This window comes from Xenopus laevis, chromosome 3S (assembly GCF_017654675.1).
Source record: "Xenopus laevis strain J_2021 chromosome 3S, Xenopus_laevis_v10.1, whole genome shotgun sequence".
In the NCBI taxonomy this organism is placed as follows: Eukaryota; Metazoa; Chordata; class Amphibia; order Anura; family Pipidae; genus Xenopus; species Xenopus laevis.
This window is the reverse complement of record NC_054376.1, coordinates 62398797-62413736: the sequence shown is the minus strand read 5'-3', so window position 1 is coordinate 62413736 and position 14940 is coordinate 62398797. Positions and strand designations below refer to the sequence as shown.

Sequence of the window (14940 nt, the reverse complement as noted above, 5' to 3'; positions counted from 1 at the left end):
GCGTTATCACCGGATGTGGTCATATAAATCCGGAAGTGTTTGGGAGAAGAACGATGTTAGCGATGTCTTTTCGTAGACTTGTACCTGTGGGTTGGGGAGCGGGCTGGACACCTTTGGCGATCTTGCGGCAGGTCAGTGAGCCATATGCTCTTGCCTCGGGCAATAAACGCTCTAATGCCGCTTATTTCTGAGAAATATGGAAATTGTGGAGATAAATATTTTATACAAACTGCGTCTGTTTTGTAGGCAAACTTCTATAAAACCGGATGAAGAATCCCCCTATTCTTTCGCCTTATCCATGAAAGCTAAAATGAAAAAGTCATTATCCCCCCTTTTCTGCTTTTCCCACCCAGAGGCTACAACCCCTAACTATGATCGTAGCGCCTCAATCAGATACTCTTTATATGATATAGTTATGTGGTGAATGCGGGTAACAATTATACAACTGTCTTCAAGTTCAATCACTCCATATGATCCTCCAGAATACACCTATATTCACTTACATGAACAAAACGGGGGGGCAGATTAATCAAGGGTCAAAGTAAATTCGAGGGAATTTTCGAAGTAAAAAAATTCGAAGTCATTTTCTGGATACTTCAACCATCGAATAGGATATTACCACTTCAAATTCGATTCGAAGTAAAATCGTTCGAATATTCGACCATTCGATAATCAAAGTACTGTCTCTTTAAAAAACCTTCGATTTCAATACCAAAATAAACCTGCCGAAGTGCTATGTTAGCCTATGGGGACCTTCTAGAGCATTTTCCTAAATTTTTGCAAGTCGAAGTGAAATCGATCGATCGATGAAATCCTTCGAATCGTTCGATTAGAAGGATTTAATTGTTCAATCGAACTATTTTAGTTCGACCACAGTATACCCAAATTCAATGAAAAAAACAAAGTCGAAGTATTCCAATTCGATGGTCGAATTGTGAAGTATTTTTAACTTCGAAATTCGACCCTTGATAAATCTGCCCCAAATACTCTGTCCCTGATCATTGTGCCTGTCCAAGAAGACATCTTAAAGGAGAACTAAACCCTAAAGATGGATATGGCTAAAAATGCAATATTTTATATACTGAACTTATTGCACCAGACTAAAGGTTCATATTCTCAATAGCAACAATGATCCAGGACTTCAAACTTGTCACAGGGGGTCACCATCTTGGAAAGTGTCTGCGACACTCACATGCTCAGTGGCCTCAGAGCAGCTGCTGAGAAGCTAAGCTTAGGGTTTGTCTGAAATATAAACTGATGCTTCAATGAGGATTATTGAATTCTGATGCTAATTGCACTGTTTCTGTGCTGCCATGTAGTAATTATCTGTGTTAATTACTAATCAGCCTTATATTGTGACATTTATATTCTATGTGTACTGAATATTGTGAGTGGGTCCCTAAGCTCATTAAGTGACAGTAGCAATGAGCACATGCAGTGAATCGGCAGAAAAGAAGATGGGGAGCTACTGGGGCATCTTTGGAGACACAGATCTTTACTGCTAAAAGGCTGTGGTTGCCTTGGGCTGATACAGAAGCCAAAAACATAATGTACAGCATTTCTAGCCAACTTCTTTAGTTAAGCTTTAGTTCTCCTTTAAAGGCATTAAAGGGGAACTATCGCGAAAATGAAAATTGAATATAAGCTTCAGCATACTGAAATGAGAAACTTTCTAAATGCAATCAATTAAAAATTCAGTACCGTTTCTGAAACAATCAAGTTCATCTTCACTGTTCCTCTCTCAGCATCTGTCATGCAGTAGTTGGATGTCAGATATTCATTGACAGTTAGATCCAATATATCTTATAGGGGGGCTCCTTTCGCCTAGAAGATGTATTAGAGCTTACTCTATTGATATCACCAGAAATCCTGTCTTTCTACATGCAGGATTTATGCAAAAGGCAGTGATTTTTTAGATTGTATTTGTACTGGAAACAGTTATTTGAATGAGCCCTAAAACATCTGTTAGGAAAAAAAGCCCCCCTATAAGATATATTGGCTATAACTGTCAATGAATATCTGACACCCAACTGCTGCATGAAGACAGAATGAAGAGAGGGATAGTGAACATAAACTTGATTATTTCAGAAATGGCGCAGAATATTTAATTGATTGTATTTACAAAGTTTATTTTTTCAGTATGTTGTAGCTTATATTAAATTTTAATTTTCACGATAGTTCCCCTTTAAGTAGATTTGCCATGACAATATGACCCAGAGGGGCATTACACAACACAAAAGAAGTTTTTGCATTGCTGAAATGAAAATTATGTTTCTTAAATTCTAAAGGGCCAATTTCTTGTCCTTTGTTCTTTTATATGAGAACATATGCACTGCTATCTGACCATAATATTCTGTTCTCAGTACAGAGAAAATAACTCCAACCCCAGTCTTTCCTAATTCTTTTGTTCTTTTTACCAGTCTCATTGCACATCTCTGTACTCTCTTCAGTTCAATAATATGTTTCCTGTATTTCATACTCAAGACAAGATCTTGGAGTCAGGCAGGACATTTCCCCCCTTCTGAGGCAAATTGTTGAGGCTTCCTCTGGATCAACTAGCAGTTAGGTTATATATAGACTTAAAAGGTTGAACTTGGTGGACGTGTGTCTTTTTTTCAACTTACTATGTTACCAGGTATCTGTTAAGAGAAGTCATCTTGGAGTTACCTGTGTAAAAACATTATTTCTGCCTTCTAAATATGGTGATGGAACTATTCATTTGAAAATATTTGAAGTTTAAAGGCTTAAGTTCACATTTGAATTAACTTTTAGGATGATGTAGACATTGATATTCTGAAACAATTTGCAATTGTTCATCTTTTGTTGGTATTTTTCAGTTATATAGCATTTTGTTCAGCAGGTCTCTCATTTGGTATATGAACAGCTATCTGGTTGCTAGGGTCTTATTTGCCTAGCAACCAGGCAATGGTTTGATTTACAGACTGGAAGATGTATAGGAGAGGGCCTAAATAGAAAGATATGTAATAAAAATGATTAATAAAGATAAATATGAAAAAAAATAATACATTCTCATGAAATAGAGTCTTGAATCTTGAACCCAGACAGAACTAGGGATGCACCGAATCCACTATTTTGGATTCGGCCGAACCCCCGAATCCTTTGCGAAAGATTCGGCCGAATACCGAACCGAATCCGAACCCTAATTTGCATATGCAAATTAGGGGTGGGAAGGGGAAAACATTTTTTACTTCCTTGTTTTCTGACAAAAAGTCACGCGATTTCTCTCCCCGCCCCTAATTTGCATATGCAAATTAGGGTTCGGATTCGGTTCGGCCTGGCAGAAGGATTCGGCCGAATCCGAATCCTGCTGAAAAAGGCCGAATCCTGGCCGAATCCCGAACCGAATCCTGGATTCGGTGCATCCCTAGACAGAACAGAACTACAAAGTTAAATGCTTTTAAGAGAAAATGGTAACTGTGTGTTGGTTATTTTTCCAGTTTATAAATATCAGTGTATGATTTTGAATAGCGTTTAAAAGCCCCAAATGATGTGCTAAATTAAACATTGCTAAGCAAATGCACCCTTTCTGATTTGTTGTATAGTTATGGTGCCAATTATAAGGCAAGGAGCTTCAAATACTGGAAATACACCTTATGTGAAAAAAGCATTGTATCTAATAGATCCCTTATTTGCATAACTGTTGTGGTATTAATAGCTTTCCTCTCAGACAAGCTCATAGCTTGAGTCAGGGTATGTATCCAGGGATGTTTTGAACCTATGTAAACACTGCTGTTTTTCTGTTATTTGCACACAGGCAGTATATTCCTAATGAGCAGTAGGTATTGTGAACCGATCATAGGTGATGGGTGACAGCAGTACCTGAACCAGATCTGAAACGGATAATCACTTTTTGTAGGTTTTAATATACTTGTGCGTGTAACTCTAGTCTTTTATCTATTTTTTAGCAGGTTAATCATGTGCAGTACTCTTGTGGTATAGGACCCAATACTATGTTTAATACTTTATTCAATAAATGTGTTTTGGTTTGATGTTCATTTTTCTGGTTTAGATTTTATATGAGTAATTTAGAATAAAGTTGTATTTTATAGATCGGCTCCTTGCCAATACAGTCATTCCCTAAAGAGGTAAAGATTGTGGAAGTTGGACCCAGGGATGGACTGCAAAATGAAAAAGTAAGAATATTTTTTTGGCTCATTGTGATACATGATTTTTAAAAACATATGGTAAAATCCTTACTCTGAGCACTATGGGCACTTTTGCAAATTCTATTAATTTTCTGTTTTTACCAGTTTTATGTTTATGAGCACGTTTAGCCTGCTTTAGAGAAGTACCTGAAACCAACCTGGCCTTTTCTTACTGACTTCAGCGGTTACCAGAAAATACCTAATGTGGTCAGACCTATTTTGTATTAAACGTATTTATATATTGTTAGTAGTAAACGTATTGTTAGCCCTGCTGTATGTATGTATGTGTATATATATATATATATATATATATAGAGATAGATAGATAGATAGATTTCATAATGGTAGAAGCATATTTAAAGATCATAATGATTATCACCAAAGGCAACAGAACCAGGAAATGTAGCAATCTCTCAGTGACTAGTGAGTGCCAGTCTGGAAATGATGTATTCAAAATTACCCAGCAAAACAAAAGTCTCAGCTATTAACTTTGTCAGCTTTATTTTTCTCCTGGGTTTACTTAGTGTTAAGTTGTAACCCAGTTCTAATCTTATAAAGTATTTTATGTACATTGCAGACAGTTGTCCCAACTGATGTGAAAATCCATCTCATTAACATGTTATCTGAAGCAGGGCTCCAAGCTATAGAGGCCACCAGCTTTGTCTCTCCTAAATGGGTGCCACAGGTGAGTACAGAAGTCAGACTTTAAACAGTTACTTAGAGGCACATTTATCAAAGGTCGAATTGTGAATTCATGTGAGTTTTTAAAAACTCTCCTAAACTACCATTTTTGAAATTCGACCAATCGAAATTTATGAAAAAAAATTCAGATGGATGCAATCGACCCGAAGAATTGAGTTCGATTTCGATTTGAATTTTAAAAATTTGATTACGTTTTTTCTCCGAAAATAACTTGAATGTCAGGAAGGCTGCAAACTACCCCAAACTGATCCCTGGACCTCTCCCATTGACTTAATAGTCGAATTGGCGAAGTTCGAATTCGAGTTCTTAAAGGGCCAGAGTATGATAAATCTCAAATCAAATTCATTCTTTATTAAAAAAAAAGAATCAAATTTGACTGTTTTGACCATAAAAAAAAACTTGAAAATTCGCATTTTCTATTCAAACCTTGATAAATCTGCCACTTAATGTAATACATTATAAAAAAATGTGTACACATCTTATTTGTACAGGAATTAGGAACAATTGTGAGGCTTGGCTCTTCTTGGACCATAGACTATAGCCAAAACCATGAAAAAACTGCCATGCGCATTCATGCACCAAACGATACCTTCAGCATTTCACACTTTGGCAAAACATTTCCTGGAATCTGTCAAATCTAGAATTATCTGTTAGACCTCCATATGGTAAAGTGTTATTTATCACTGCAGATAATTTGATATCCTGCTTCAGCTGACTTCTGGCAAATTGCATCGTAATGATAGATGTGCAGCTGCTTGCCCATAAAAAAAATCTCATACTCCCGATGTAGTATTTCTTATTCTGACATACCTTCCAGAAAGTGCAGAAATGGGCAGTGAGTGTTCCAAAACGAGAGCATACAATTTTGCAAGGGGTACATATTATAGTGTACATACTAATGGAAAACTTGCATTCCTTCATGCCAGAAACAGTTCTGATAAATGTTGGATTTATGAAGACTACAAAAGTGCACTGGAGTAAGACTTATTAAATATGCAGCAATGTGTACCAATCACTATTCTTTCTTTGACCAATATTGTGCCCTCTCAGGTTTTTCCTGCATGTTTGTAAACTATATTTGGTGAATGTAGTAAATTATATTCATATTTAGTTTTTTGGAGTATATAAGCTATTAACTTATTGGATAGCAGTCTTCAGCAGGTTTGGAAATACTGTAGATCTGATGCCATAAAAAAAACAAAAAACAATAATTGGTTGAAAGAATTTTTTTTATGTTTTATATACTGTAGATGGCCGATCATAAAAATGTAATGCAAGGAATAAAAAAGTATCCAAATATCAGCTACCCAGTCCTTACTCCAAATCTAACTGGATTTCAAGCTGCGGTAAGAATTCTTTCTTGTGTTGCAATCTGAAGGTGAAGATCTCTTATTATCAAGTTACAATATATAGTATGTGGCATGCCTCCGCATATTGTGCTGTTGTTGCAGAATGGAACTTTCTTCTTTTTTGTTGGCAGGTTGAATGTGGTGCAAAGGAAGTAGCCATATTTGGAGCAGCATCAGAGCTCTTTAGCAAGAAGAATATTAACTGTTCTATAGATGAAAGTTTGCAAAGATTCAAGGCTGTTATTACAGAGGCTAAGGAAGCAAACATCCCAGTGCGAGGGTGAGGTTTTGTTTGAAGAAAATATGAGCACATTTAAAGAAAGAACAAAAAAACAAATAGACCAAATAGACTTCAGGAGATATAATATTTAATTTCTCTGTGTCTCTGTGGCTACAACTTTGGTAATAAACACAGATTATTGCAGATTATTGTATATTGTTATCACAGATAGTAAAAGAATCCTTAATGCCTCTACTATGATTTAATTTCAGGTATGTTTCATGTGTACTTGGATGCCCATATGAAGGAAAGGTAGCTCCTAGTAAAGTAGCTGAAGTAAGTACCAGAGATATTTGCAGTATTTTTGTGTTCACCCACTCCATCAACACGGTGCAAAATATACATTGTTCATGCTGAAATCATAACTGAACAGGAAGCACCACTACCTGTAGTAGGAGCAGAAAGCTAACAACCTCCTATTTTGTGCAAACTCTCTGATACCAGAGAGATAATGTAATACTGCTTTCTTACAGGTGGCATACAAGATGTTTTCCATGGGCTGCTATGAGATCTCTTTGGGTGACACAATTGGAGTTGGAACTCCTGGTGGTATGAGGGACATGCTGAGCGCTGTACTAGATGTTGTTCCAGCCAAAGCTCTGGCTGTCCATTGCCATGACACATATGGACAGGCATTGGCAAATATACTTGTTGCACTTCAGGTAATATTTAAAATTCACAGGCACTTGATTATATTAACATGCATCACTCCCTCTTATCTTATATTCTAAAATGTGTCTTTGTTTAGGATACTGAGCATTTACCAATAGTAGTTATAAATGTTTCATGAAATTGGGTTCAGTGATTTAACTTCCTAATTTCATTAATATGGCAGTAAACAGGTTCCTATTTTAGGCTGTGGGTTTACATTGCAGTAATAATTTTAACATCCAAGTGTTGGTTTATCTGTCCATATAGGACAAATCATTAATGTTTTTATTGCATTGTGCATACTCATTTCTCTGGTTAAGTTTGTTTTAATATTGCCCTTTGTTTTCTTCTCTATAGATGGGAGTGCAAGTGGTTGATGCTTCAGTTGCAGGTTTGGGAGGATGCCCATATGCTCAGGGAGCTTCAGGCAATGTGGCAACTGAAGATGTAGTGTATATGTTGCATGGTCTTGGAATTCAAACTGTGAGTATACAGTATTGCTTCTACCATTTTTTAAAGCAGTATACAGTATTAATGCATAATGCTTCTTTTGCACCATCTTAGCCTTCATGCTTCTAAAATAGGGATTTTGCAACTATAGTCTCTTTCAGAACACTACCATATATGTCATCATAGTAACATAGTAACACAGTAAGTAAGGAAAAAAGACACATGTCCATCGAGTTCAACCTTTTTCTTTATTAACTACCTATCTGCCAGTTGATCCAGAGAAAGGCAAAAAAAAAACATCTGAAGCCTCTCCAATTTGCCTTAGAGGAGGAAAAATTCCTTCCTGACTCCAAAATGGCAATCGGACTAGTCCCTGGATCAACTTGGACTATGAGCTATTTCCCATAACCCTGTATTCCCTCACTTGCTAACAAGCTATCCAACCCCTTCTTAAAGCTATCTAATGTATCAGCCTGTACCACTGATTCAGGGAGAGAATTCCACATCTTCACAGCTCTCACTGTAAAAAACCCCTTCCGAATATTTAGGCGGAACCTCTTTTCTTCTAAACGGAATGGGTGACCTTGTGTCAGCTGGAAAGACCTACTGGTAAATAAAGTATTAGAGAGATTATTATATGATCCCCTTATATATTTATACATAGTTATCATATCACCCCTTAAGCGCCTCTTCTCCAGTGTGAACATCTCCAATTTGGCCAGTCTTTCCTCATAGCTAAGATTTTCAATACCTTTTACCAGCTTAGTTGCCCTTCTCTGTACCCTCTCTAATACAATAATGTCCTGTTTGAGTGATGGAGACCAAAACTGTACGGCATATTCTAGATGGGGCCTTACAAGTGCTCTATACAGTGGAAGAATGACCCCTCCTCCCTTGACTCTATGCCCCTTTTAATACAGATCAAGACCTTATTTGCCCTTGATGCTGCTGACTGGCATTGCTTGCTACAGCCAAGTTTATCATCTACAAGGACTCCAAGGTCCTTTTCCATAATGGATTTGCCTAGTGCAGTCCCATTAAGGGTATAAGTGGCTTGGATATTTTTACATCCCAGGTGCATGACATTACATTTATCAACATTAATTCTCATTTGCCACTTAGCTGCCCAGATTGCCAGTTTGTCAAGATCGTGTTGCAAGGATGCCACATCCTGGATGGAATTAACTGATACATCATCTTGATTAATTAAAAAAAAGTTGCAAACCTATATACACAAGAGATCTAGTTGTGAATATATGCCTAGTTAACATGATTTTCTCAGTGCCACTCATATATTTTCAACAGATGCAGTGTCAACAGGCCAGAGTACAATAATACTTAAATAATTTTTTGTAATAATTCATTGTAATAATTTAATTTACCTTCTTTACAGAAACATCTAATTATTTTGCATCTGCTCCTCTCCTCTACAGACCTCCTTTACATCTTCTTGTGTGTAAACCAGTTTAAAGGAATTGTTAAGTGTAAAAATAAAAAGTGGGTAAATAGATAACGCTGTGGAAAATAAAAAGATTTTTAAATATAGTAAATTAGCCAAAAATGTAATCTATAAAGGCTGGAGTGACATAATAGCCAGAACATTACTTCCTGCTTTGCAGCTCTCTTGATTTCTACTGACCAATCAGTAACTCGAGGGGGGAGTGGCATATGGGTCATAACTGCTGCATTTGAATCTGACCTGCATGCTGAGGATTAAAAGCAAACACACTGTTATGCACATTGTTATGTCCCATGTGGCTCCCCTTAAAGTCGCTGACTAAGAGTTAGAGAGCTGAAAAGCAGGAAGTAGTATTCTAGCTATTATGTTAGACATCCAGTCACTCCAGCCTTTATACATTACATTTTTGGCTAACTATTAGAAACATTTAACCAGTTTTTATTTTTACACTAAACTGTGTGCTATGTGGCAGAAGAGGAAGCCTTTTACGTTATATTTTCATTTTTCTAGGGTATTGACCTAAAGAAGCTTACAGAAGCCGGAGCTTTTATCTGCAAAGCACTGGGAAAGAAGAGCAACTCAAAAGTGTCTCAAGCAATATGCAAGCTTTGATCAGCAACACACACATTCAGATTTTAGAAAGGTACCCAGTGGTTGAAAAGATTTATTGCCATGTCTATTTTGTGAAAAAATATAATTTATTTGTGTTTTATGGTTGTTTTTTGCAGACATCTTTTTGAAATATTATATTAACCATGGGGTAACCCAGCTGACTACAGGAGCTGAAATTCAAAAGAAGCTGGTTGTGGATCAACAAATGGGCCAGCTGCAGTTATTCTGAGTACTTTACCTATGATTGTATCAAGAATATTTTCTTACAGTGTTCTGTAATAATTTTCTTGTGCACTTTTGAAACATTGTATATAAATTAATGTAATGGGAACCTATTACTTTAAATAATTATATAAATATTCTATTTTTTTATTAATACTAACCGAAAGCATCCCATTCATGATTTGTTTGTTTTTTGGAGAAATGGGTAGAAAATTAATCTAACTTGTCATATGATATGCATCTCCCATCACAGAAAGATTGGAGAACCATATCACAATTTAGCTGTAGTGCGGTCTGTACAGTGTTTATTGTACATAGTGGATATTGCGTTTAAAAAAGAAAAAAAAGATATATATCCATCAGTTCACAAGATGATCGGTCTATGAAATAAATTAATACTTTTAACCTCGTATTGTTTGGCTTTGTGAAACACCAGCTGTCCACTTTGAAATTCTCTTTTAATAATTTGATTCACAGGGTATGGTTCTTTGAAATGAAATTTGTCTGTTACATTAATCAATCTTTAAGGGATAATTACGAACGTACCTGCAACTGAAGGTGATCTAAATCGAATTTAATGGAGAGTACATGTTGAAATAATTCATTAAGAGGTAGTTCACCCTTAAGTAAACTTTCAGTATGTTATAGAATGGCCGACTTGGGTGGAAATTGTGTTTGTCCTGACTCTTCTAATGAATAGTGTGCAGTCATGTCTATGCTAAACAACCATGTCCCCACAGCAGGTTGTGTCAATAGGCATACCAGACTTGAGCTCCTTTGTTTTGAAGTTCTGTGGAAGTGACGCAACGTCTGCTTTAAAAAATGGTAGAAGCAACTACCTGATGTGTGATGTAGTGCATGTGGAAAATTAGGGATGCAATCCCTACCATTTAAGAAGCCAGAAAACCGTAGGAATATATGGGAAACTTTATCTCATGGTGCAAAACCAGGGTTAATAGCTTTCCTCCAAAAAGTATCAAATAAAGGTTACCTCTCAGTTTCCACAAAGAGTAGCTATTTGTCCTTTCAGTTCTTTACCAGGGGTTACCAGCTGTCCCTTAGAGGTATCTAGTTCCGTCATTGGATTTCAGCATAGAACTCTACAAGCCCCTTGAGATCACTCCACTCTTTACCTTTATGTCCAGGGTGGCATTCTTACCATTACCTTTTCAGAATTTGCAGCATTATCCTGAAAACCAACATTCATTATCTTTCACAAGATCCGGTCTTATGACCAGAATTTCTGGCCAGGGTAGTCTGAGTTCCTTCCGAACCAAGATTTGGTTAACCCTTCTTTTTGTCCAGAACTGAACATCCTTGGTAGAAGAAGTTACATCAACTGGATGAAGTTCACTCTCATTAAGCTTACACAAAAGCAAAACCATGTATCTGCAAAGTAAATGCCTTCTGTGTTTAAGCAGAAGGGCCCTAAGCAAGGACAAAACACTTCCAAAGTGAAAACTTAGAAATGGAAATACTACATAATCATCATCAAAACATACGCTATCAGAGATAGGCCAGCACTGTTCAGTGTCCATGTTCACTCTATTTATGCCTGTATCCCTGAATTTAGGTAAGAAAAAAAGGGATTTTTTGCAATTACCGTTAAATCTTTTTCTCTTAACCTACATTGGGGGGACATGCCTTTCTCTCCCTGAATTAAATGTTGTTTTTTTTTGCTTTAGGCACATGTAGTTGTTTATAACTAATTTCTTGTTGTTCTTTCTACTTCCGTTATGCCTGGTATTGCTTTAATTTATTGAACCAATAAGTTTTCAAGCATAAGGCAGATGTAGTAGAATTACTCACCAAAGTAAAGACGTGGACAGGTGCTCCAGCCCCAGGCCCTCAGCTCAAGGGAGCGGACAATCCGTATAGAAAAAGCATAAATGTTGGCAAACTCACGTATTGATCAGACCAGAAAAATAGTAAATTAAAAATTTAAGCTTTATTAAATAGTCATCTCTCACCTGACGCGTTTCGTGTCACTAGGACACTTAATCATGTCCTAGTGACACGAAACACATCAGACGAGAGATGACTATATAATAAAGCTTAAATTTTTAATTTACCAACCTTTATGCTTTTTCTATTGGTTTAATTTAGGCATTCAAGTTGGTGGTCAAATGTCATACTAGTGGGAAAATCATTTGGATTCTTATAATGAAATGCCTGTGCAAAATCAGGACATTGGTTATTTAGGTTTTCCATTTTTGCCACCAGTTCATTTTGCCTGGTTTAGAAAACAGACTTTTTTAAACACCGGTATGGAACCTATTATCCAGAATGCTTGGACCCTGTTTAATTTAAACATTAAATAAACCCATTAGAATTTTTTTTGCTTCCAATATGAATTAAATATACCTGAGCTAGGATCAAGTACAAGGTATTGTTTTATCCATGACAAGTCTGCCTGGAAGACTGCTCATTGAGTGCTTGCTCTACAAACAATTACAGTTTAACATGAAAGACAACTTTCAATTGTGACCTTTTTGACAAAGGTCACAATTGGGGTATCCATAAAGTTGCTACAGAGAATGCCACACCCAAATTCCCTTGGGCAGGGGTAGTGTTCCATTAATAGTGCTGCTCCAGCAGACTTCTGCAATGAAATCGTTTTTTTAAAAGACAGATTTGTTTTTATTTAACTTTTAAATCTGACATGAGGCTAGACAATTCATGGGCACGCTGAGGTGCCCCCAGTCATGTGACTTGTGCTCTGATAAACGTGTGCATCTGATAACTGATGCATTTTGAAAAAAAACTGTTTTCCCATGACAGTATCCCTTTAACTATCTGTTGAGGCCCTCTCCTATTCATATTCCAGTCTCTCAATTAAATCATTGCCTGGTTGTTAAGGTAAATTGGACCCTAGCAACCAGCTAGCTGCTGAAATTCCACAATGGAGAGAGCGAGCTTCATACAAGAAAATGAAGTTGTAAATAGTCTGTAAATAGTCTTAGAATATGAATGTCTACATCATACTAAAAGATAAGTGACTGGTGAACCACCCCCTTAAATGGCCCCTAATATGTGTGGCATTCTCAGAAACTGTAACTTTTGTAACCATATTTTTTTCACAATATAGCATTTTTTCCCAGAAATACAGCATTATTGTGTGCTGAGTTTCATTTGATGTCATTGTGTGCAAGAATCCAAAATAAGCTAATTACCTTTTGTAGTTCCATAAACCAAGAGGAGGTTGCAATATATGCAGAGTGGGGATGGCGCCACTTTCTGGGCAGCAATGCATAAGGGGTTAATAACGGCACAAGCACATGATTGACTTGGAGCAAGTTAGTAGTGGCTACTAACACAACCCATTAGTGGGACCCTGAAATTAACAAAACATCCAGACCTGCTGTAAGTCCAAAGTTCTGTAGCATCTAGGTGTGCATTTGCTCAATATACTGTACATCAGAGAAGTCTGGGTGGGTGCATTGCAGTGTGTTTGGTGCAAATATAGTTTATAAATAGTGTTTATGTAAGGACAATTTTGCAGCCACTTTAGTGCGCTTGCATCCACAGTTCAGGTGTGAGCACAATGATCTGTCAGGACAGAAATACATTCAAGCATACGTTATGACTTCCAGCTATATTTCCAAGTTTTCATAACAGCAATGTCGACACTGCAAAGAAACACGTTGTTGTGAATCTTATCCCACCATGTTCCAGAGCCAGATAACCTACTGGTGATACTACCCTGAAATGTCAGGGGTCATTTACAATGCAGTGTGCAAAGTTTTAGAAAAAAAGACCACAATTGAAGTGCAGCTTGCCCCTTATAAATGCTGCTTAAATTATATGGTGCTTTATACAAGAGGGACAGGTAAGGGAGGGGGCACACATATACATTGAAAAGTTTTAATTAAAGTACTGTATATTGCAAAACTGCTAACAATTATATTCTCCTTGATTAGGAAATATCTTGACAAGAACAAACAAAAATCACAGCAGCTTTTTCAATTGGTGCTGAGAGAAACTCAAGCGCTGAATATATATATTGGAAAACATAAGTAATGTGATTGATAATGGTGCAACCTGATAATATGAAGTGATGGTTAGGAGCCACTAGATGTCACTAATACATAGTGCTACATATTCCAAATACCGTTGTTTTTACTAAACAATTTTATAGGGTTCCTTATCCTGTTGTGTAGCGGTATCATACCTAATCCAGTCCCCCTTTAGCCTTGTAGGGTCCTTCATGTAATCACCCCCATCCCTTTTAGCCAAATTCCATTTAAAAAAGGTTAAATTTTTGCATTGTAGATAAATACATTTTATGTATGTATATGTTTTATTTCTATGGAGCTACTTTTGTAGACTTAAAATACTGTATAAGGGAAAACCTATGGCAACTGTTTAGTACTTTATTGGGATGTGAGATGGCTGATACAACCTAGCCATTTCTTCTATATTAATTTAATGTACTGTAGACACGCCCAGATAAACATTCTAAATCAAAAATATTTTACAAAGTGGGTTTTATACTCTTTGTACCAGCTGAATACTACTCAATTGTTACTATCAACATACAGTAAAAAGGTATAGAGGTGGAGCATAGTGATGTGTGGGCCGACCCGCGGGTCGTGCGGGTTCGGGCTGACCCCTGGATGAAATGCGAGGGTCGAGCTCTTCTCCTGCTCTCCCTGCTCGCGACCTAGTACTGCCGTTTACCAGCGCCGGAATTTATAGACTTCCGTCTGCCCCGCCCCTTTTCTGACATCACTGCGGGGCGGGCACGGGTCTATAAATAAAGGGGAGCAGCGGGCCTGGGTAGGGTGCGGGCGGGTTAGTGTCGGGTCGAGAAATTCTCAACCCGCACATCACTAGTGGAGCAGGCTGTTACTTTTACTTTAAATTCAGCAGTTACTAGATGTCACTACAATCCTCACAGTCCCCCTCTTTCCTCATCTCTGTAATTGTGTAAGGAACTGAACATGGACATTAGGGGGCCGATTCACAAAAGGTCAGTATTCCTTAACGCACAGTTTTGTGCGTTATTTAAGACAAGTTATTTAAGGAAAGGTTCATCAAAGTATTTTT

General features: G+C 37.1%; 1 protein-coding gene across 1 annotated transcript; it reads left to right on the top strand.

Annotated features, from left to right (window-relative positions):
* Positions 1-37: 37 nt before the first annotated feature.
* hmgcl.S (3-hydroxy-3-methylglutaryl-CoA lyase S homeolog) lies at positions 38-10229 on the top strand (the record flags this gene model as incomplete). Its single annotated transcript, NM_001091683.1, is given in 10 exon segments — positions 38-131; positions 4071-4154; positions 4744-4851; positions 6119-6214; positions 6349-6497; positions 6710-6773; positions 6971-7159; positions 7506-7631; positions 9568-9700; positions 9786-10229. Coding segments are annotated over 9 exon segments (987 nt in total). The 3' UTR covers positions 9670-9700; positions 9786-10229.
* Between the last annotated feature and the right edge of the window lie 4711 nt (positions 10230-14940).